The sequence below is a fragment of the Elephas maximus genome, chromosome X (assembly GCF_024166365.1).
Source record: "Elephas maximus indicus isolate mEleMax1 chromosome X, mEleMax1 primary haplotype, whole genome shotgun sequence".
NCBI classification, from domain to species: domain Eukaryota; kingdom Metazoa; phylum Chordata; class Mammalia; order Proboscidea; family Elephantidae; genus Elephas; species Elephas maximus.
The window spans coordinates 16,040,547-16,062,792 of NC_064846.1; the positions used below are offsets into that span (position 1 = coordinate 16,040,547).

Here is a 22,246-nt window from a genome sequence, read left to right on the forward strand (position 1 = left end):
TTATCCTTACTATGGAAGCAAATCCCAAGTGTACATTGTAAGAGAGTAACAGGCCTCTAGAAATCACTGGATTATCACCTTGAGGAGGAAGCCAGTCAGTAAAAGTTTGCCAGTTTTATGTATCAACAGTACTCCATATGTTACAGAGACTTTAATTAGGCTGCTGAATTTGGCATTAGTTGAACCTTCAGTTTTCTTTCAAGGAGACTCTTGCGGTTTTTCCAGTCCAGAAGAACAGCTGTTGGGAATAAACTGAGATATTTGGAGAGCAAAGGAGGAAGGAGACCAGTCTGGTGAGAGTCTTTTTGTTGGGAGCTAGGAGTAGAAAGGAGCCCTGGTGGCATAGCGGTTAAGAGCTCAGCTGCTAACCAAAAGATTGGCAGTTCGAATTCACCTGCCACTCCTTGGAAACCCTATGGGGAAGTTCTACCCTGTCCTATACGGTCGCTATGAGTTGGAATCGACTTGATGGCATCGGGTTTGGTTTGGTTTTAGGACTAGAAAATGCAGTTAGGATGTCAGGGGAAGGTCAGGTTGTGTTCAAGAAGTCCTGAAATCAAGCACAGTATATGACCAATAATAAAATTCTTGTGTCATTGTACCCAGCCTCTAGTTTTGGAGCATGCCACATGTGAATAAACAGATTTTAAAATGAATTTGATCATATTCTGGATTGTTGTTGTTGTTAGTTACCCTCACATTGGCCCCTGGATCATGGCAACCCCATACACAATGAGATTAGACCGTTGTGATCCATAGGGTTTTCTGTGGCTGATTTTTCAGAATGAGATCACTAGGTCTTTCTTCCTAGTACGCCTTAGTCTGGAAGCTTTGCCGAACTCTGTTCAGTGTCATAGCACCACACAAGCCTCCAATGACAGATGGTAGCTGCACTTGAGGTGCATTGGCTAGGAATTGAACCTGGGTCTCCCTCCTGGAAGGTGAGAATGGTACCACTGCCCCCTTATTCTGGATTGAAATAGTCCAAAACTACACATGACTCAGACATATTAATCTCCTAGAAATCTCCCTAGACTGACTCCACCTAGCCCCAGTCAGCCCTTGCATTTCAGCAACCCGTATTCTTCCTTTCTACGTGTGTTTACTTAGCAGTGTCCTGCAAATGTATTTACGTGCTTCCTTCACTTATGTCCTACTTGTGTTCTTTCCTTCAACCCTGTGAGACTGTAAACTTTTCCATTGCAGCAACCAGTACAGCTCTAGCTCAGAGGTCAGTGAGAGGTAGAGGGCAAGCAAGAGGAGAGAAGGACCTAGGTCTGGAGGGCAGGTAGTAGAGGGTATGGAATTTAAAATCTGCGTAGGCACCTTAGGCAAGACAGAGCAGGACAAGTGGGGCCTTAGAAAACCATGGGCCCATCTTCTTTACGTTATAACTTGAGATGTCCCAGTCGCAGAAAGATAGTTGGTTAGGGAAAGTAGGATTAAAGGATTTTCCCTAGGGAAAGTTTTTAAAAATCGTCTTACCAGGTTCTGTTACTTGTCAGCTCCAGAGCAAGGTGGATACACACACAGAGTAAAACCTCTGAAAGGCGGAAAACTGTCAGAGAAGGAAAACTCAAATATTTTTCACTACTAGAGAGTGACAGAAAAGTAGTAAGACTACCCTGTGAAAGGTGGAAAAACCTGTGAGACTTGGAAAAGCTAAGCAGCCCTGTGGAGTTCTGGCTTTTCACAGTTTTCACTGTGTGTGTATGTGTATCTGATATATATATATATATATATATATATATATACACACACACATATATGCACATACTCGACAGCAACTAACTGCGTGTGTGTGTGTATACACACACATATATAACCATTGTTCTACTATCTCTGTTTTTTTTTTTACTGATTTGTGATTAAAACATACCACTCATTATGTGTTTGAGTTATTTCTCCACACAAGATTCACTGTACTCTTAGCATTCTTGTCCTTGTTGTGTGCCATTGAGTCAATTCTGACTCACAGTGACCCTATAGGGCAGACTAGAACTTCCCCATAGGGTTTCCTAGGTTCCGATCTGTAGGGGAGCAGATCACCAGGTCTTTTTCTCCCACTGGTGAGTTTGTCCTGCCGACCTTTCCTTTAGCAGCTGAGTGCTTAGCCATTGCACCACCAGGGCTGCTTATTCTTAACATTTAAAAAAAACAACAACAAACCCATTATCATTGAGTAGATTCCAACTCATAGCAACCCTATAGGGCAGGGGTTTCCAAGGAGCCGCTGGTGGATTCGAGCTGCCCATCTTTTGGTTAGCAGCTGAGCTCTTAACCACTGTGCCACCAGGGCCCACTCCTTGCATAGGAAGAGCAAAAACTAGAGTGAGAAAATTTACTCACATGTTTTTTGAATGTGAATGAAAGGAAAGGTTTTCCTTGCAGCTGTGCCACTCTTGGATGTTGAATTTGAACCTTCTTATTTGGAGTTTCCTTTGAACAAATAACTTTTTTTTTCCAACCCATTGTAGGTACGGACATTTCAACTAGCAGCCCTTCTTCACTGTCCCACCCAACCCCACCCTACCCTACTCTGCCCCACCCTACCCTACCCTTCCTGAGGTTGTTTCATAGGAAGAGGAGGTGTTTGCTGAGGCCAAGTAGAAACAATTCTTTGATCTTAGGGTTTAGATGCAAGATCATACACCTGCATTTTGTATTTATAAACATTCAGGGGTGTAGGAGAACAAAGAAGTGTTGTTTTCCACTTGGAGCTGGGTATCCAGATTGTGTTGATTGGCCCAACAGTGTTCTCTAAGACTGGAGACTATGATCTAAGAAATAGTAGTGTTGATTACATGCTCTTGTTTACTCACTTATTAGTAAACCCTTTGTGCAGGCTTCATTATTGCTATGTCAAATATGTGAGCAAATGAATAATATCTGTAAATCTTTGAGATTATTTTTAAAAAAGGTAATTTTCACGTTCCAGAAAGCACAGGGATAATGTTATATATTGCATAAATGTCCTTCCACAACTTTGGTGGAGTCTTTTCTTTGTGGGACTTTCTATATATCAGGAATATTTCTCTCTGCTCTGCTTGCAGAGAAATCAATGCTGTGAAAAGTGCCCTGCCCCAGTTTATGATTATTAAATGAGGTGGACTTGAAAAGAGAACAGTACATGGCTGACTGATTTGAATTGTGTTTGCCTCTGATCCATGGTACATACTTTCCAGATGCCGGGCCTCCCTGAAAACCTTTTATAGGTTGTCCTTGTACTTTATGGCAGGTTATATTCATGGGAAATTTCCTATAAGTCAAAGTAATATAAGTCCAACCTGGTTTTCTTCACAGAGACAATATTACATTGGGGATTATATTCCTGGCCTGATGCCTGACTTTTTTAAAGTAGAAGTACCATAACCACCATTTTAATCAAATGTTTAATCAACTGTAAATGATGAATCTGCATACTGCCCAGGATAAATTATATAAATCAGTTAACGAGGCATCACAATAACCAGTCACATTAAATTACTTTTAATGAGCTGAAGTGTCATAGTAAACTATACAAAGTTCTTATTGTCACAATGGCAGCCTTGTTTTTACTGAAAGTAATCAGAAGGTTAAAAAGCACTTTCTGCGAAGTCAGGGAATTAACAATGGATTTCATTGGGTAAATATTAAGAGGTATCTCTGAGGGGACTTTAGAAGGAGACGTGGTGTTACTCTGTGATTTGAGATTTTCTTTTTGCTTTGCTTTGCTCATTCATTGTCCCTGTAGCAGACAGATATTGGAGAACAAGTTATTGGTCTCTCTGCATTTGAGTTGTCGTCTGGGAAAGCTTAGTGAGAAAGTTGAGGAGATGGGAAGGATGATTAGGTGAGGAGGGAAGGAAGAGGGAAGTGCTTCAGCAGAAGCCCTGGGGCAGGAAGGGGCCTGGAATAGAAACAAGGCCTTTGTGGCTAGGCCTGAGAAAGCAAGGAGGAGGAACTTGGGGCAAGATTAAGTTGGACAGGTAGGGGGAAGAGGTCAGACTATGTGCAAGACCTGGCAGATCAGAGTAGGGATTTTGATTTTCAGTTTTAAGATCAGTGGGAAGCCATTAAGGCAGGGGCTGGGGGAGCAGTGTGATCTGGTTGTGCTGCATGTGGCTGTTGTGGGGTCCTGGCTGAGTCAGCTCTCAGGGTATTGTGCCACCATCATTCTTTGCACGTGGCTCATTTATATGAGTATTTAATGTCTGATCTTCTTAACACACTGTAAGCTCCTTGAGAGCAGGGACTGTGTCGATTTTTTATTCATCAGTGTATCTCCCGTGCCTTGCTGTAAACCAGAACACCAAGCCAATTGTACCTCAATAAATATTGGTTGAATGAATTCATCAACCATGCTAACAACTTTACTTTGTGACCATATTAGGCAGGGGTGTTACTTTTAAAATGTACAAACCTCTTCTTATTTGCATTGAACATTTCATTGTTCGATACCTCATCACATTGTTGCTTCTCAGTGTGAAAAATTTGTTTTAAGCTGGAGTGAAAGTCAAAAGCACACTGTCTGAATGGGATTCTAAATCTGTAAGATCTTTGTCCACCTGTATTCTTTTATATTGCCTTCCAGAGAAACAGGAACAACTATTTCCTCTTCTCAGCCATTTTTAGGTTTGAAGATGAGGTCTAAAGGAGCAGTCTCACAGCTAAAGAAGTTTCTTCTTTCTGGATACACGTGTTGCTTAAAGCATTTAAAACTCTTTTATTGGGGATGCCCAGTGAGCATTGCATTGTGAATGATGAGGAAGCCCCCGCTCAGTCTTAGAGAAGAAAGTTCTCATCACAGATGACTTTCTTAATGTTTGACACATTTGTCTTGCTACCTTCTTTCCTATTCCCTCTAGTCTCCACTTTTTTTTTTCCAGCTTAGCTGTGTCTACCTGGAAGGAGGAAACCCTGGTGGCTTAGTGGTCAATAGCTATGGCTGCTAACCAAAAGGTCAGCAGTTCAAATCCACCAGGCACTCCTTGGAAACTCTATGGGGCAGTTCCACTCTGACCTATAGGGACACTGAGTGGGAATCGACTAAACAGCAAAGGGTTTGGTTTGTTTTGGTTTAGCTGGAAGGAGGAGTTGTCCCTGCTTGCCTTTGGCCCCAGGGCAGAGCCTGTAGCAGTTGACCAACTGCCAACTTGAGAAGTCAGTAAGACATTTTAGATACTCCAGTATTCTGACTGTAAGATGGTGGTTATTTACGGACTGCCTACCAATAAGGTGGATTGACACCGATAAGGTGGATTGACACCGTGGCTGCAACAATGAGCTCAAGCATAACAATGATTGTAAGGATGGCGCAGGACCAGGCAGTGTTTCGTTCTGTTGTGCGTAGGGTTGCTATGAGTCGGAACCGACTCGATGGCGCCTAACAACAACAACCCATCCACAGTCATCAGTCCTCCAGTCTACCATTTATTGACCCACAATCATAAAGCTAAAAGGGCAAATGCACTTCAACTTCCAGCTTTTGAGGACTGCCTATATTGCATTGCATTCTGTCTTTTTTATTAATGCTGTAATTATTTTCTATTTGTCAACATGTAGAAAGCTTTATATGATATCTGAGTTTACAGAGTAAGAATGGACTTAGAAATGTATTAAACATTTGCATATGCACATGCCTTGTATAAGACTGTGAAGTGCAGTGAAATGCATTGCTTTCAGAAGAATTAAGTCTTTATGAACATTTAGTTATTGAGTATTGGTCAGACTAACCACTGCCCTCCACTGAGCAACAGTTGCTTATCGAAGAGACCAGCAACCACTGTGCTGTTTCATGATTTAGTCGAAAGCATTTTTTTTCCTGTGCAAAGCTTGCCAAGATATTTTTAATGTGACTGTAAATTCTTATACTTGTTATAGATACCCCCTATGTGTGCTTTAGAACTATCCCACTGCTATTTCCAATCATATACTTGTATGGAACTTCAAACTACTGTTTGTGTATTTGGTTAAAAAAAAAATTTGAGGAACTCCTTTATTTGTTTTATGGAAAATGGTTTGGGGGCAGTATGGCCTTTAGTGTAAGTGATGTTTGTTTTTGAGAAGTAATTTTGAATGTATCCACTCTAATAATTTTTTTTCATATCTCTGTGTGTTTTATTTTACTGCAAAAACCTTGGATACAAGTAAAATTTGTAATTCTAAGTGATTCATTATTTTTTAAAGTTGCCATTATGGCCATTAATCCTAACCTCTTTTAACTTGAAGTCATTTGTGCCTCAGGGGAGAGACAAAGATTACATTCTGTTTTATCAGAGGAATGAACTGTTTTCCTGGGGTAACAGGCACATTTGAGAAGGCATTCCTTTTTTGCACATCTAAAGGTAACCATTAAATAAATGGCCACTGTGATGCATTAAATGGACATCCTTAAAGGCCGAGAGTCAGTGCACCTACCAGTGTACCAAAATTAGCACCTCAGAAGGCGTTTAATCTAGTCAATTTGTACTTGAATATTAAAAAAATATATTAGCACATGAGCTCTTCCTGGTCTCTCTCACTTTGCATAATGTTTCCTTTGTTTTCTCCTTCCTTTTTGCTTTGAGGCCTAGGGATAGGTTTTATCCCAAATGTGTTATATTCTCACCTGTTTTGTTTGTAAATTATTCTTTACCCTCAAATAGGTAATCTCTTCCCCACTTTTTTCGGGGGGGAGGGGGAGTGGGGCCCAGGCTGAAGCAGGTGGCAAATGATGCAGTGTCCAAAACATTTCAAGTTTTACTGCTAGGAGAAGATCTTGCCCCAATTCCTCTGCATCTCCTTAGAGAATATCAAAGCAGTTGAGCAATTTAGGGATCATTTAGTCGAGCCTTCCACAAGTTACATATGAAGAAACCAAGATGGGGACTTCCCCACGACAGGCACTGACCAGTCGATAGGAGGTGAGTAGAACTGAGATATCCTGGTTTGTTGCCTCTCGTAATTAAGCCTTAGGAGCAAAAGAGTTCACCGAGGGTCATGGCTTACCCTTAAAAGTTTCCTTATCTATTTTTGGCATACTGGGAGAGAAATTGTCACAAATGTAATAATTACGTCCCCTCATACCCTGGGACGCTTTGCAAATATAGCAGATTGTGAGTACTGTGTGTTTTCCCTACCAATTGTTGTTAGTTACTGTGGAGTCAGATCCAACTCACAGCGACCTTATACATAATAGAACGAAACGTTGCCTGGTCCTGTGCTGTCTTCGTGATCGTTAGTATGTTTGAGTCCATCGTTGTGACTATTGCGTCAGTCCATCTCATTGAGGGTTTCTCTCCTTTTCACTGACCCTCTACTTTACCAACCATGATGTCCTTTTCTAGCAATGATGTGTCCAAAGTAAGCAAAACCAAGTCTCACCATCCTGGCTTCTAAGGAGCATTCTGATTCTGTTTCTTCTAAGACTGATTTTTTTTTTCATTTTTCTGGCAGTTTCATGGTATATTCAATATTTTTTGCCAACACCACAGCTTGAATGCATCAGTTCTTCTCAGTCTTCCTTATCCATTGTCTAGCTTTCACATGCGTATGATGCGGCTGAAAATACCATGGCTTGGGTTGGTGCACCTTAGTCTTCAGGGTGACGTCTTTGCTTTTCAACACTTTCAAGAAGTCTTTTGCAGCAGATTTGCCTAATGCAATAGCATCATTTGATTTCTTGACTGCTGCTTCCGTGGATATTAATTGTTGATCCAAGTAGAATGAAATCATTGACAACTTCAGTTATTTCTTCATTCCTACTAATAGACCTTAGTCAGTTTTTTTCCCCAAGGAAGATCTACTGACATCATGTTCGGTACAACAGTTTTTGGACAATGCTACTTTAATATATTCTTTACCTCATCAAACAAGTTTGTAGGTTAAGTCTGTATCTATACTAATGTCCCCACCAATAGACCCTAGGATAGATGCAGACTTGATCTACAGACATGTTTGATGAGGTAAGGAATATATTAGAGTAGCATTCTCCAAACTGCGTTAAACAGAACATGATGTCACTGGATCTTCCGTGGGGAAGAAAGAGTTCTGTGGGCAAATAATTTTGGGAAATTTTGGCTTATACAAAGTTCAAGTGGTTTCTTTTCTTCCAGATTTTTGAGAGCCTTCATCACTATGTGAGCATGCCTTGTGAATAGCCAAGATGAGGGGTTACAGGAGCAGACTTCCCCCTTCTCTCAGGAACATCATTATTAACTCGTTCCATGTAATGTAGTTTGGGAAACATTTAAAGATGTAGTCTGATATACTTGCCAATTCTTCTTAGTGTGGCATTCCTAGTTGGCAGTGCTCAAAGGCATATTAAAATCTCACAAACTGAACGATTTTTATTTATACACAAGGCATCATTTAATACTTATTTGATGTGCTCTTTTTTTCTGGGCTTTAAACATTTGAAAAATTATAAACCATATTACAGCAATCTTGGTAATTTTTATAGTCCTTTTTAAAGCATGTTTTAGGAATGCTTAGAAGCACATCACCTTTTAATATTTATAGTGTGCAGTAGCTTCAAATCCAAAACTCTAGTTGGGTGGGGTTGGAAGAAGGGCGTTTTAGAGACAATGTCAATTCTGGTATAGTTCCCAAGTGACCATATGTTCTGCCACAAAAGGAGGAAATGAATTCCTAAATTTATGCTCAGGGTGTCATCAATAACTCAGAAGGACTATTGGCATATGTTATGGAAAACAGCCTACAGGGGCTCCCTGGGTGGCTCTCACTTGCTGTTAACCATGCCACTTTTCACCCTCCCGGGCCAACTCTGGAAACCTTGTTGGCGTAGTAGTTAAGAGCTATGGCTGCTAACCAAAAGGTTAGCAGTTCGAATCCACCAGGTACTTCTTGGAAACCCTATGGGGCAGCTCTACTCTGTCCTATAGGGTAGCTATGAGTTGGATTTGACTCAATGGCAACAGGTCTGGTTTTGATTTTAGCCTTTAGAATCTTTTGCATGATCCCTGGGTATAAGCCATCTTTTAGCTTGTGTGACTTTATTTTACTAATAGGGAAATTGAGGCTCAACTAAGCCATTTCTCCCAGGTCTTACATTGAAGGAAACATAAGTATACAGTAAATAATATTTCCCAGGATCATATCTTTATTGTTTCCCATCCCTCTTGAAACTTTGTCCTGAAAGCCTTCACCTAAAGAGAAGATGCTTATTTCAAGAGCAGACTTTTTCTTTAAGACATAAATTTAGCACAAAAGCTGGCCACATTATCCTGGTTGAATTGAAGGCTAGAAACTCTTCACTGAAGATTTAGAGAACTCAGACCTCCCAGCCGTGTGGCTTCCTTTGGTTATTCAGTCAAGTTATGCTGCACAATGGAAACTTGCCTTTTACTTACCTCTTTTGTTGGAAATGTTAAATAGGTTTAGCCTGGATATGCTATTTAAATGAATTACATTTAAAAGTTGGACATTTTTCCCACTTTTCTTTCCATATGGCACTTAAAATTTTCCCTGGAAACATGTATTCATTGGCTTTACTGGACATGCTCCAGCATATATTTGAACTTCCAGACCTTTCTGGGAAATGTATTATCACTTTTATAATAATGATGCTATCACTGAGATGGAAAATATGCCTTAGATGAGATGGAAAATCAGACCATCAGGCTCCTCTTTTGCAGTGTATTTTTTGCTCTAGCTAGGGTTTCTTACCTTGTCTTACACTATAATAAAATTCTTCTCTGACGACCTAGAAAGTAACCTTCAGACAAGAATTTGTCTCTTCCAAGTAATGATATTGGTAAAGGCATCCCCCTCCATACCCGGTTATTCTTTTTTTGGCCATTGTTAGGTATAACTTTTCTTACCTCTATGAGATCCTAAGTAGTGAGGAAAATCTTCCAGCCCTGAGGCACTTTTCCTCGGAGATCATCTACTTAGGCCTTATATATATCTTGGTGCACATTTCTGAGTCTTCGGTGTACAGTACTGCAGTCACTCTCTTAGGGGAGACTCTGTATGATAGTGAATACCTAGATTATCTCTCTCCTCTTAAACTGTTCACCTGCCTGCAGCCATAAGTTCCATTGAGCTTTGGTCAAAAAGTTCTAGCCCTCTCTTATCATGGTCCATTTATTGTAGGCAGGAGTTAGAACTTTCCAAGATGGGAACATACAGTGCTGCAAGATACTGATATTTTAAAATACTGATACTTTAAAACATAAAAGCTAAAAGGACAAATCAGATCTTTGGAGAAGAGTAACAAAAATCTTGAAATGGTGCAGTGACCAAGGTCAGGCCACCAGAGTGCAGCTTCAAAGTCTTAAGGAATGGAACCAGTCATTTAATGCTTCCTTTGCAGCCTTCCTTGGAAATACGCAATTCAGAGCCACAGTTGGCTCTCTTCCCAACTTCTGGGAAACTTTATAAGGATCACAGGGGTTGGTACAAGTTGCCTGATAATCTGCAGCGCCCTCTTGATTTAGCTGCCACTGTTTTAGCAGATCTACCCATGTCAGCATGCAGATGGCCCCTTCTTCTCCTGCCTCTGAGGTTTGTGATTTGTGTTTTATTCTGTTCTCTTTTCAGCCAGGTTGGGCTTTGGAGGTCCTGGGGCCTTCTTTATACTTGCTTTTTATTGCCTGTATATTTTTATCCATTTCCGGAGGGCTGTCGTATATGCTTAGCTAGATTGTCAGCCAGCCTCACTGTTGTTCCTATCTTTAGAAATTATTTAAATACCTCCTTGTTTAGATTTTTCAAGTATGTTAAATGTTTGGAATGAAAGGTGGTGTGTAGGTATGGGTATGGAAAGTGAAAAGTAACTTCTGAGGCATTGTAGCTGCCTGTGCTCAGTTCATCTCTAATGAAGTTTGTGCCTATATGGTGAGGCTCTGGGTTAGGCGAGGTACCGTTAATCAGGAAAGTTGAGTCGCTGGCCCCCAGCAGGAACTTTGAGAGTTCCAAGTTACTTTCTCTAAATGGAAGAACCACTGAATCATTAAGAAAATATTCCTGTTAGAATCCTGAATCACTAAATGCTTAAAGTATTTTTGCTCCACTGGTTCTCTATTAGCCATCCTGTAAGAGGGCTGCATTTCAGTTTTAGAGCCACATTCCTGAAGCCCTGAGAGCCTGGTGGCACACTGGTTAAAGCTATCCGCTGCTAACCGAAAGGTCAGCTGTTCAAAACCACCATTGGCTCTGCTGGAGGAAAATGTGGCAGCCTGCTTCCATAAGAGATTTACAGCCTCGGAAACCTTATGGCAGTGCTAGGAGTGGGAATCGACTCATCGACTCATCGGCAGTGGGTGGAGATCCTTGGGGGTGAGGGCATGGCGGAGGGGAAATCAGATTGGTAACAATTAGAATTGATTGCCCCTGGTGAAAGTAAACTGCCCAGTAGGTGACATTTCGGTAATGAAGGTAGCTGAGCTTCCAAACCAGGCATTATTCATAATCAGGTCTTTACAGTCACTGCTTTTTCCTAAGCATTGTGCTTGCTGATTTTGTCTGTGTGAGGCTTAGTATCATTTCCTATAGCAGTTTCTTTTCAATTAAATGTACTGACAATGGGTAATGCCTAATTACAGTCAATCTTTGTGTCTAGGGGTGAATTTTGTATTTCAAGTGTCTTTTGGTCAGGTGTTTTGAACATTTCAGTTAATGTGACCATAATTCAGCTTTAAAGGCAAGAAGACACAAAATGCCCTGTCTCGGTCTTGCTTCACTTGCTCTGGCAGAAGAGCGAGAGACAGCTTAATCACTTAAGAAGATGCAGTAAAAGCAAAATCCACAATGTGCGATTGTGAGAATCTTTTAGAGTTATGCCTGTAAATTACATATCAAGATGATTCTTCTCGGCTTGTTATAAAGGAGTAGGCTTGAAGCCTCAGCAATTTGACCACTGAATACACTGTAGTGATTTTAACCAAGGAGCTTAATACACTGGAAATGTTCCCATGGCCCTGTAGTGTTCTCTTCCTTCACCGTCCCCAATTCTAGTACAGAAATGGTGACGTTGGGGAGCATTGAAATAGATATCTGGAAATGTGATGAAAGGGTCCATCTTTAAATTTGGAGTTCCTTTGGCCCTTTTAATCATGCGGGTCAGAAATACTAGTGCCCCAGAGAAGAAACTAGCCATGAGGCTGCTGTGTGGGGGACCAGTTCTAAATCATTGTCAAGTCTTCAAGTTTTTAATAAGGATATTTTGCTCATTTTTGAGAAAATATTTTATTGGCTATACAGCCTTGCAGAAAGCAGTTTGATGACCAATAAAAATAATGCTGTAATTGCTGGGGATGACATCAGTGATTATTTGCTGATAACCTGTGTTGCTCTGCATCATATCAAGGCCTATAGTTTTTATTATTAATCATCTGAATAATTGATGGGAGATTAACCACATGCGATACTACGTACTGATGGAAAATCTCATTTTGTGAGCATCTTAAAAGGCTGGAGAGTACAGTATTTGAGGGTTATTTTTTGTTTTTATCCATTGAAAAGCAAATTATTTAAATAGTTTTAATTACTTAAAAAGTATAGGTTTGGGGCTCTAACATCACTGATTCAAGGAGACTGTATCGATGGCAGTAAGTCCCAACTGTGGCTGCAAATTAGAATCATCACCTGGAGTGCTTCCAGAAAAAATTAAACATTAAATAAAAGACCCAGGCATCGGTATCTTTTTCTTTTTTCGAAACTAATGAATGGCCAGGATTAAGAACCACTGACCTGTGGCTAAGAGATAAGTCTGCCAGCACCTGGAATGGATGGAGAGGCAGACTGACTTTTATGATGAGTGGCCTTCTATCGAGGTCCCTAGCCTTCTCTGTTCTTACCTAATCACTCCTCTGGAGGCGTCAAGAAACAAATTGTAATTACAACAGCTTTCCTTTTTATATATATTTTTTTCCTTTTTATATGATCAGCAAAGGCAAAGGATTTTTAGGTGGTACTAGGTGAGTAAGCATGTACTGTCTTGCACTGTTGTTTGATTTCTATTGAGAGGCTATATTTTGGTATGAAGTACCTGCTTTTTTATAATTTCCAGTTTATACTATGGAGGTAGAAATTGGGAGTACAAAAGGGTGATTTTTATCTTGAGAGAGAATTTTAAATTGCTTTCTCTGTTAATTCATATATTGTAAATATACTTAATAAAAAATATTTTCCCATACTTCATATTGTAGTGTGTGATGTGTCATTAAGGTCCGTGTCAGCATATTTCAATTTAAAAAATGCTGTTCCTAAGGACATTTGGATGGGAAGTAGCTCAGCACAGGATGGACTCTTAATGACTTATAATTCATTATGAGGTGGCAGGAATCATGTACTCCCACTCCAGACTACGTTGTATGCTATCCAAATGGGATTTTTTTCTTTAATGATTCCTACTGGGAGTTTCTCTGCCTTGGCAAAGGCGCCTGCATTATTCAGAATCACAGAAACTAAAACCCATTTTAACACTACCTTGGTAGCAAGTGGAAAATTACAGTGAATTTACACAGGAGTTCAGCATTGCCATTTTTACGTAAACAGACAGTGTTGTACAGTTGCAGCAAATTCCACCAGAGACTGCAAGTTCATCAGATTTTAAGGTGAAACAGGCTTGGAAAAGTCATCTGTTTCACCCTCGTCCTCAGACAGCTGAACCCAAACCCACCTGAACTGAGAAGACTTTGCCCTATTTTGAAAAATGCTCAGCAGTAAACATTCTTCCGCTTCTCTCAGGCCCCTATTTTATCATTTAACAACGATCACTGCCAGGATCAGGCCTCCCCCCCCCCAAACCTGCACAGCAATTTCAGTCCATTTTATCCAATTTAATGGAAAGAGAGGTCACTTATGTGAAAGAGATCAGAGAGATAATGTATGGGGAAAGCTCTTAGCAAAACTCTGAATGCTATTCAAGTGTAGGAGATTCATAAAAATATCATGTGCCAGAAAAAGCGCATTATACTTTTGCCTTCCTTTTGTTGTCCAGAATGCAGAGAAGAGAGTTGAAGGCAATTCAGAATTAAATTAATCAATGACCACAGTCGATTGAGGGGGGAAAAACCTTGATTGGCAGTGCTAGAAACATCCTGCTTCACTGAACCTCTAGTTCTTTGTCCAGTCCCCCTTTTTGTTTTCAGAATGAGCTCAGAATTTGTACAAAAAGTAGCTCTTCCTTCTTTATAGCCACGCCTTGTGTGAAATACTAAACAACCATAAGAATATTAAACCTAAGGTTCCATTGCAAGTTGTAGTGTGATATATGGTCTTCACATTTTCTATAATTCCAGCTTGGTACCTCATAAGATCAGGTCTGTTGTGGCGGTTACAGTGAGTACTTAACCTGCAACAAGAGTTGGGAGAGGCAGAATAAAATATACATTTGGCAAGGGGCATACACTGTTTTTCTTATAGTTGAAGCTTTGCAAAATCAGCATTATGGGAAATTTACGTGCTCTTAGTAAGCAGCATCAGACCCTGTATATCGCCGTTACAAACAGAGAAATCAGACTTGGAACCAAAATGTATATAGCTACTGTTCTGGAAAAGATACCTTTTACTGGCTCCCAGAGATTGTTTGAAAATTTCTCTGCGAATTACTGAATCTTAGCTTGCAAAGGACCTTAGACACTCAGTATTTCTAATGCCCTGTCTTTTGGCAGACTACCCAGAACAGATACTGCTTTTTTCAGATGGCCAGGTTTAGAGATCCCACAAGCTCCCTTAGCCCATGCCAGGGTAGATTCCCAGAAGTTATCCTTTTATATTCAGCCTGAATGTCTTCTACTTTAATTTATTCTGATTCCTCTTCCAGTGATTCCTTACAGATTTTGAAGTCAACGCCCTACTAAATAATCCTTTCGTATGTTTCGATGAAAATGATGAAGCAAAAGATTTTATCTGTACTTTGGGGTGATTATTTTTCTAAACTAAGAAATCATTTTCACTATGATACTTACATAACCATTGCCATTGAGTCAATTCTGACTCATAGCAACCCTATAGGACAGAGCAGAACTGCCCTATAGGGTTTCCGAGGAGTGGCTGGTGGATTTGAACTGCTGATCTTATGGTTAGCGGCCATAGCTCTTAACCACTATGCCACCAGGGCTCCAGTATCTACATAAGGTACAAAAAATCAGACTGGAATTCATCTAAAAATAACAGACATTTGGAGACCTTTGCAAACCGTAAGTAGCCCTGCTTAAAATGATTATTTTGAGGGCAAGGAATTAAATCTTTGACCTTTAAAATCTATCACTGAAAGTAAGGAAAATTCATGTGGCTACATCAGAAATTTTTAGTTTGGGGAATGATCTTTTTAAAAATAGCAATGGAAATATATAACTGGATATTGCTTTCTGTCATGCTTCCTTTGACTTCAACATTTGGTAGTCTCAAACATGATACAGTACCATCAAAGCTATCTCAAATTTGTATAATACCTTATTTCCAAGAAAGTTTACTTTACACGTCATCCCAATTTATCCTCATCTCGATGAGGTAGTTAAGAAAGTGTCTTATTCAAGATACCAAAGCAGAGTGAAGCCTCAGTGAAATTAAAGGGCGAACCCAATCTTGGAACGTCTAGATTCAGTTTACGTACTTTAAAAAATTTAAAAGGGGCATTAGAGGTACGTAGCGTGAAATGAGGAGCCCTGGTGGTGCAGTGGAAAAGAGCTGGGCTGCTAACCAAAAGGTGGTCAGTTCAAATCCACCAGCTGTTCCTTGGTAACCCTGTGGGGCAGTTCTACTCTGTCCTAAAGGGTCGCTATGAGTCAGAATCAACTCAACAGCAATGGTTTATAGTGAAAGGAAATTTTGACAATAGACTGTGAGAGATCGCAAAGGAACCTCTTTTCTATAAAGCCAAAGAAATGCAAAGTTTCTTTGTAGCGATAGTTGATTATTCCATTAATAGAGGCAGCCATTCTGTTTCTGACCTGTATACTTATAAGTAATTAGGTTTAGAAGTAATTTTGCTCTCTGGTAAGGTAGGTGACAAGGTTGTCCTCAATAGTTGTATAATACATGAAATATTTCTGGCCTTTTCCTAAGTTAGTGTGTTGCTGTGACGATGATAACTTTGGTTCTTTTGGGCTGTGGATGAAAGAAAATGGCAGTTAAAAAAACAACGGTTTCTCTAGGATATTTTATTTAATTTAAACATTTTCAAATTATGGCGTTGGCCTCAAAACAGTCGGTTCAAGCTACACTTTTATTAATCTTCACTAAGTCAGCAACTAAGAGCTTGGTGAATTTTGTATTTCCTAACAAGGTTTTCTTCTCTCCCAACCACCCCCCTCTCCCCCAGACTATGCTTAGACAAGAATTCTGAGCCCTGAGGAAGCATGGAGAAATGGGATGAAAAATTTACTTTTTCCTCTTTCTCTTGGTCAGTGTGCTGGAGAAGAGAAACGAGTTGGTACACGTACAGTGTTCGTTGGCAATCATCCGGTTTCAGAAACAGAAGCTTACCCTGCACAAAGATTTTGTGATAATAGAATAGTGTCATCTAAGGTAAGGTTTTTTTTTTTTTTGTAATTCAATGGTTCATATAGTGAGTCAGATAATGCACTTATTTTTATTTATGCTCTGAGGGAAGCGGGTGCACTTATGTATGCATACACTGATGTGCACTTACACAAATCATATATCAACTGTTACAATTATTCCACTGAAAGGCAGTTTTAAAAAAATCATTACTTTGTCACATTAGAGCTGAAAAATCATTCACTCACTTTCCATTATGACTCACAGTACCTGTTGATTATGCATGTTGCCTTAAGCCTTCAACTGTGCTAAAAGTAGGAATTATTTATTGCGCAAAGCCTCCTGCTTACCCTTCTATGGCTGCACTAAGACGCAAATGATTTGCATTCTTTTTGAGGAGTGCTGTCCTAGAATGGGAAACTCTGGTGGCATAGTGGTTAAGAGCTATGGCTGCTAACCAAAAGGTTAGCAGTTTGACTCCCCCGGGCACTCCTTGGAAACCCTATGGGGCAGTTCTACTCTGTCCTATATGGTCACTATGGGTCGCAATCGACTGACGGCCCTGGGTGTTTTGGTTTGGGTCCTAGAATGGCAGCCCTGGTGGCACAGTGATTACGAGCTCAGCTGCTAAATAAAAGGTCAGCAGTTCGAACCTACCAGCCACTCTGGAAACCCTATGGGGCAGTTCTGCTCTGTCCTATAGGGTCACTATGAGTCATGAGTGGGAGTCAACTCAAGGCAACAGGTTTGGTTTTTCTTTTTTTTTTTCCAGGTTCTAGAATGAAATTCATTTGCATCTCTTTCTGTGTACCCGTCTATACTCTTGCTACCCTCCACCTCCCCATCCCCACTTTCCAAGTATACTCCTGGGTCCTAAAGGGTGCATTATGCTCAGTACCCTGCTTGACCTGCTAAGAGCGTTCAGCACTGTGGGTGGGTCACCATCTAATTAATGCTTTTATTCCAGCATGGTATAGTGCTAAGAAGAGTGGCCTGGGTGTCTGAAGACCTGGGTTCAAATCCTGGCCGAACCAATTACTAGCTATTTGACCTTGGCCAAATTAACCTCTCAGAGTTTAGATGAAATCATGGGTGAGATGGAGCTAAGAGTCTGCGTATGAAAACATTAATTATAGCTCCTAGTACCTAGTATGGAGCCCTGGTGGCACAGTTCGAATCCACCAGCCATCCCTTGGAAACCCTATGGGGCAGTCCTATTCTGTCCTATTGGGTTGCTATGAGTCAGAATCGACTCAATGGCAAGAGGTTAGTACCTAGTAGTCATCATTCTGCAAGTAATAATTTCCTTTCCATTTGCTCTGTATCTTTTTTGTGTGTGTGTGGTGAGTATAAAAAAATCAGTTGCTGTTGACTCGATTTCAACTCATGGAGATCCTCTATGTGCCAGAGTAGAATTGTGTTCCATAGGATTTTCAGGGACTGATTTTTGGGAAGTAGATCACCTGGTCTTTCTTCCGAGGCATTTCTGGGTAAACGTGAATGTCTAACCTTTTGGTTAGCAGCCCAGTGTATTAACAAATGTATATATAGCCATTTCAGCATTTTATACGTGTACAATTCAGTGACATTACGTTCAGCATGTTGTACAACCATCACCACTATCTGTTTCTAAATTTTCCATCACCCTTAACAGAAGCTCAGTGTCCTCTAAGCAGTAACTTCCTCTTTCCCCCCTCCCTTCCACTCTTGGCAACCACTAATTAGCTTAGATCTCTATGCATTTGCCTATTTCATATAAATGGGACCATACAATATCTGTCCTTTCGTGGCAGACCTATTTTAATCAGCATGATTTTTCAAGGTTCATCCATGTTGTGGCATGTATCAGGACTTTATTTCTCTTTATGTCTGAGTATTATCCCATTATATGTATGTGCCACATTTTGTTTATCCATTCATCTGTTGATTTCTCTGCACCTTTCCCTCTGGTTGTCCAACCTAGGTGCCAGGTGCTAGACGGTTGGCCCACTGCCATCTCCTGTAGCATGGCACCAATACTGATGACTTTGCTCACTCTTCCCCCTTTCTGGATGCGGCTGGCAGGGCAGAGTCAAGATGTTGTGACACTTGGTTCCCTGCAAGTTCGCAAACACTCAGAGCCTGAAACAAAAGTTCCGCCCGCCCTTAAGCCCTTAAAATCATTAACATTTTGGTTTACAATATGCACATGATTTCTCCTTTGGGTAGTGAAGTAATAGAGATTATGTTTAGCTAGGAGAGTAACGTGACAGAACGAGTGAAAATTGTGTTCCCTAATGAGCAGATCTGTAGGCTTATAGAACATTGTATGTTTGTATAAAACGTCTGTTTCTTTTTAATTTTATTCTCTTACGTCAGAAATTTTATCCTCAGCCAAAGTTTCCCATACCTCAGCTGGAGATTTTCATACCTTTGCCCAACATAGCGAACAGTCCTTTCACGGGAATTTTTGACTCACCCTGTGGTATCCAAGAAAACAATCAACAATTGTTTTTTGACCCCAAATCATGGACTTGTAAAGCTGAAAGGTCATAAGAGGCCGTCTTGTCCAACTCACTGACTCTGTAGATGAAGAAACCAACCCAGAGAAATGAAGTTAGTGACATGGTCACCAAGCAGAGTTAGTGGTAAAGCCAGGAGTGAAACTACTTTATAAGATCTAGTGGCTTGGAATATAGAGCCCTATATTCCACATCACTGCAGTCTTGTGCTTTAAGTGGACAATGGTAAAGTGATACACTGTTTTCATTGAACTAGTGGTAATCATTTTATTGTGATACATTGTGTGTGTTTTCACATTTAAAAAGAATGTTTAAGACTCAATTTAATTACCACTCTATGTATTTAGTAGGATATTTTTCATATTTTAGCTAGCTTCATTTTCACCAGCAGGCAAAACAATGTAATAGAATATTTAAAAAAATATTTGGGAGCTCGTGGGGCAAATAAAGATTCTTTTTTTAGAAAAGATTTGCTTATATATTAGAAACCAGGATAAAGGTATGAACATTTCTACATTGATAGACTAACATCTATTTTCTCTGTGATTATGATAAGTTCACAGTTTTCTAGTTAATTACTGATTACTGAGCTGCTTTTTCATAAAAGCTCTGGAGCAGAAAAACAGGAATTGGCAGTACTGTGTAGTAACTTCAGAAAAAGAATGAGATCTTAATACCATAATCTTAATACAAAGAATAATTATAAGAGTGTAGCGTAGTGGCAAAGAGCTTCATCCCTGGAAACAAGACCTGGGTTTGAAGTTAAAATAAGTCATTTAGCCTCCCTGTGTTTCAGTGTTCTTATCTGGAAAATACAGAAATTAATAGTACCTACCTCCTAGGATTGTGGTGAGGATGAAATAATCCACATTCAGCATATAGCACTCACTGTGCCCTGCCTGTGGTAAACCGCAATGAATGCTCGCTGCTATTGTTATTTATGTTTCTGTGATGGTTATTATTACAGTACTGAGTAGTACTATTGATTTCTTCAGCCTCGTGTGGGGTGGTCTTTATTAAAGGAGGCTGTCTTAGTCATCTAGTACTGCTGTAACAGAAATACCACAAGCGGATGGCTTTAACAAAGAGAAGTTTATTGTCTCACAGTAAAGTAGGCTAAAAGTCCAAGTTCAGGGTGTCAGCTCCAGGGGAAGGCTTTCTCTCTGTGGGCTCTGGAGGAACATCTTTCTCATCTTGGTGGTGTGAGATCTCCAACTCTGCTTGCTTCCCTTTCCTTTTATCTCTTAAGATATAAATGGTGGTGCAGGGCACACCCCAGGAAAACTCCCTTTACACTGGATCAGGAAGGTGACCTGACTGAGGGTGGTGTTATAATGCCACCCTAATTCTCGTTAGCATAAAATTACAATCACAACATGGAGAACAACCACACAATACTGGGAATCATGGTCTAACCAAGTTGATACAGGCCATTTTTTTTGGGGGGGGGACACAATTCAATCCATGACATTCCACCCTTTCGCCTCCCAAAAAATCACATCCTTGTAACATGCAAAACATATTCACCCGTCATATCATAGCAAAAGTCTTAACTCCAAGTCCCAAATCCAAAAATTCCTCTTCATCTGTGAAATCTAGAATGCAAGTTATCTGCTTCCAATGGTACAATGGTGGAACAGGGACAAGCTAGACATTTCCATTACAAATGGGAGAAACTGAGGGGAAAGAAGGAATAACAGACACCAAGCAAGTCAGCAGAACACATTACATTAGCCCTCAAAGCTTTGAAAATAATCCTCAGTCCTCTGAAACAATTTACCCAATAACCCTTCCCTCCAGCCTCTAGGTATTGGCCACAGTCTCTGGATTCTGAGTGGAGGCCCCTTGGCCCTGGGCTTCAGCTCTGCCTTCCAGGCTCATTGGGACAGCAACTCTGCTCCCTGGCTTTAGGGGCACCATTCTCCCAGTCCATCTGAGTGGCAGCTCCACCCTTAGAAACACCAGAGGCCATGGCTCCACCCTTTGAAACACCTGAGGTCCTGCCCATACCTTTCAAGACTGAGGCAGCTCAGCTGCTTGTGTTTTCCTCAGCTTCTGCTTCCTGGTTTCTTGGCCTCTGGGCTCCTTGGGCCTCACACCTGCCTCCCATCGACACCTGCCCTGCTGGGGCAAGTGTTCCAAAGCCCAGTAGGTCCACCGATAAGTGCCCGGAGGCACCCCACTCTGTCAGGAAGCCTCCTGCGCACAGGCACTCAGCTCTCTCACTCCGTGGGTCGGCTCCAGCACAGTCTTGCGCAGGTCTCCTGGTTCTGCTGCTTCTGGTTCTCTGCTGCTGCTGCTTCTCTGCTGTGCTGGTTCTCTGCCGCTGTCGCTCCTCTATCCATTCACAGTTTCAAAACTGCTTCCGCATATTAGGTATCTGTCAGAGCAGCACCCCACTCTCTCGGTACCAAATTCTCAGTCATCTAGTGCTGCTATAACAGAAATACCACAAGTAAATGGCTTTAACAAAGAGAAATTTATTCTTTTACAGTCCAAGTAGGCTAGAAATCTGAATTCAGGTGTCAGCTCCAGGGGGAGGCTTTCTCTCTTTGTTGGCTCTGGAAGAAGGAAGGTCCTTGTCCTCAATCTTCCCCTGGTCAAGGAGCTTCTCAGGTGCAGGGACCCTGTGTTCAAAGGATGTGCTCTGCTCCTGGTGCTGCTTTCTTGGTGGTATGAGGTCCCCAAATCTCTGCTTGCTTCCCTTTCCTTTTACCTCTTGAGAGATAAAAAGGTGGTACAGGCCACACCCCAGGGAAACTCCCTTTACCTTGGATCAGGCAGGTGACCTGAGTGAGGGTGGTGTTAAGATCCCACCCTAATCCTCTCAACATAAAATTACAATCACAAAATGGAGGACAACCACACAGTACTGGGAATCATGGCCTAACCAAGTTGACACATATTTTGGGGCGACACAATTCAATCCATTACAGAGGCCTTCAGGTCCACTCAGGAGAGACCAACGGTTTCGTAAGTTGACGTTTTCTTCCTTGCATTGTCTTTTGGCTGTTTGTGTTAGTACCAGAATTAATTAATTGAGGAAAGGTACGCTTTATGTTAGCTGCTTTCCAAGCTTGTGGCAAGCGTTGATTTCCTTTCTCCACCCTTCGGTGATAAATATAACTTTATCTTAATTGGTTGCCTTTTGTTGTTGTTTACAAATACCATCAGTAATGTCAGTGTAATGCTGAGGATAAGTCTTGTGAATTCAGCGAACACTGAAGATATACACTTTGACCTACTTTGAATTTTATTTATGTATAAAATTAGTGTTCTGTTTTTTTTTTTTTCTCCTGGGAACACAAATACTT

The 22,246-nt window shown here is 40.8% G+C and overlaps 1 protein-coding gene across 7 annotated transcripts in view; it reads left to right on the forward strand.

Moving 5' to 3' along the window:
• ATP11C (ATPase phospholipid transporting 11C) overlaps window positions 1-22,246 on the forward strand; it is a 187,971-nt gene that overhangs the window by 84,254 nt on the left and 81,471 nt on the right. For 5 of the 7 annotated variants that reach the window (XM_049873466.1, XM_049873473.1, XM_049873470.1 and 2 more), the window contains one exon: window positions 16,339-16,458. In XM_049873466.1, coding sequence (XP_049729423.1) covers window positions 16,339-16,458 — 120 coding nt within the window. Of the gene's footprint in view, window positions 1-5,568; window positions 10,489-16,338; window positions 16,459-22,246 lie in introns of those variants that run through there. The other 2 variants (XM_049873468.1, XM_049873472.1) reach the window with 2 other exon arrangements.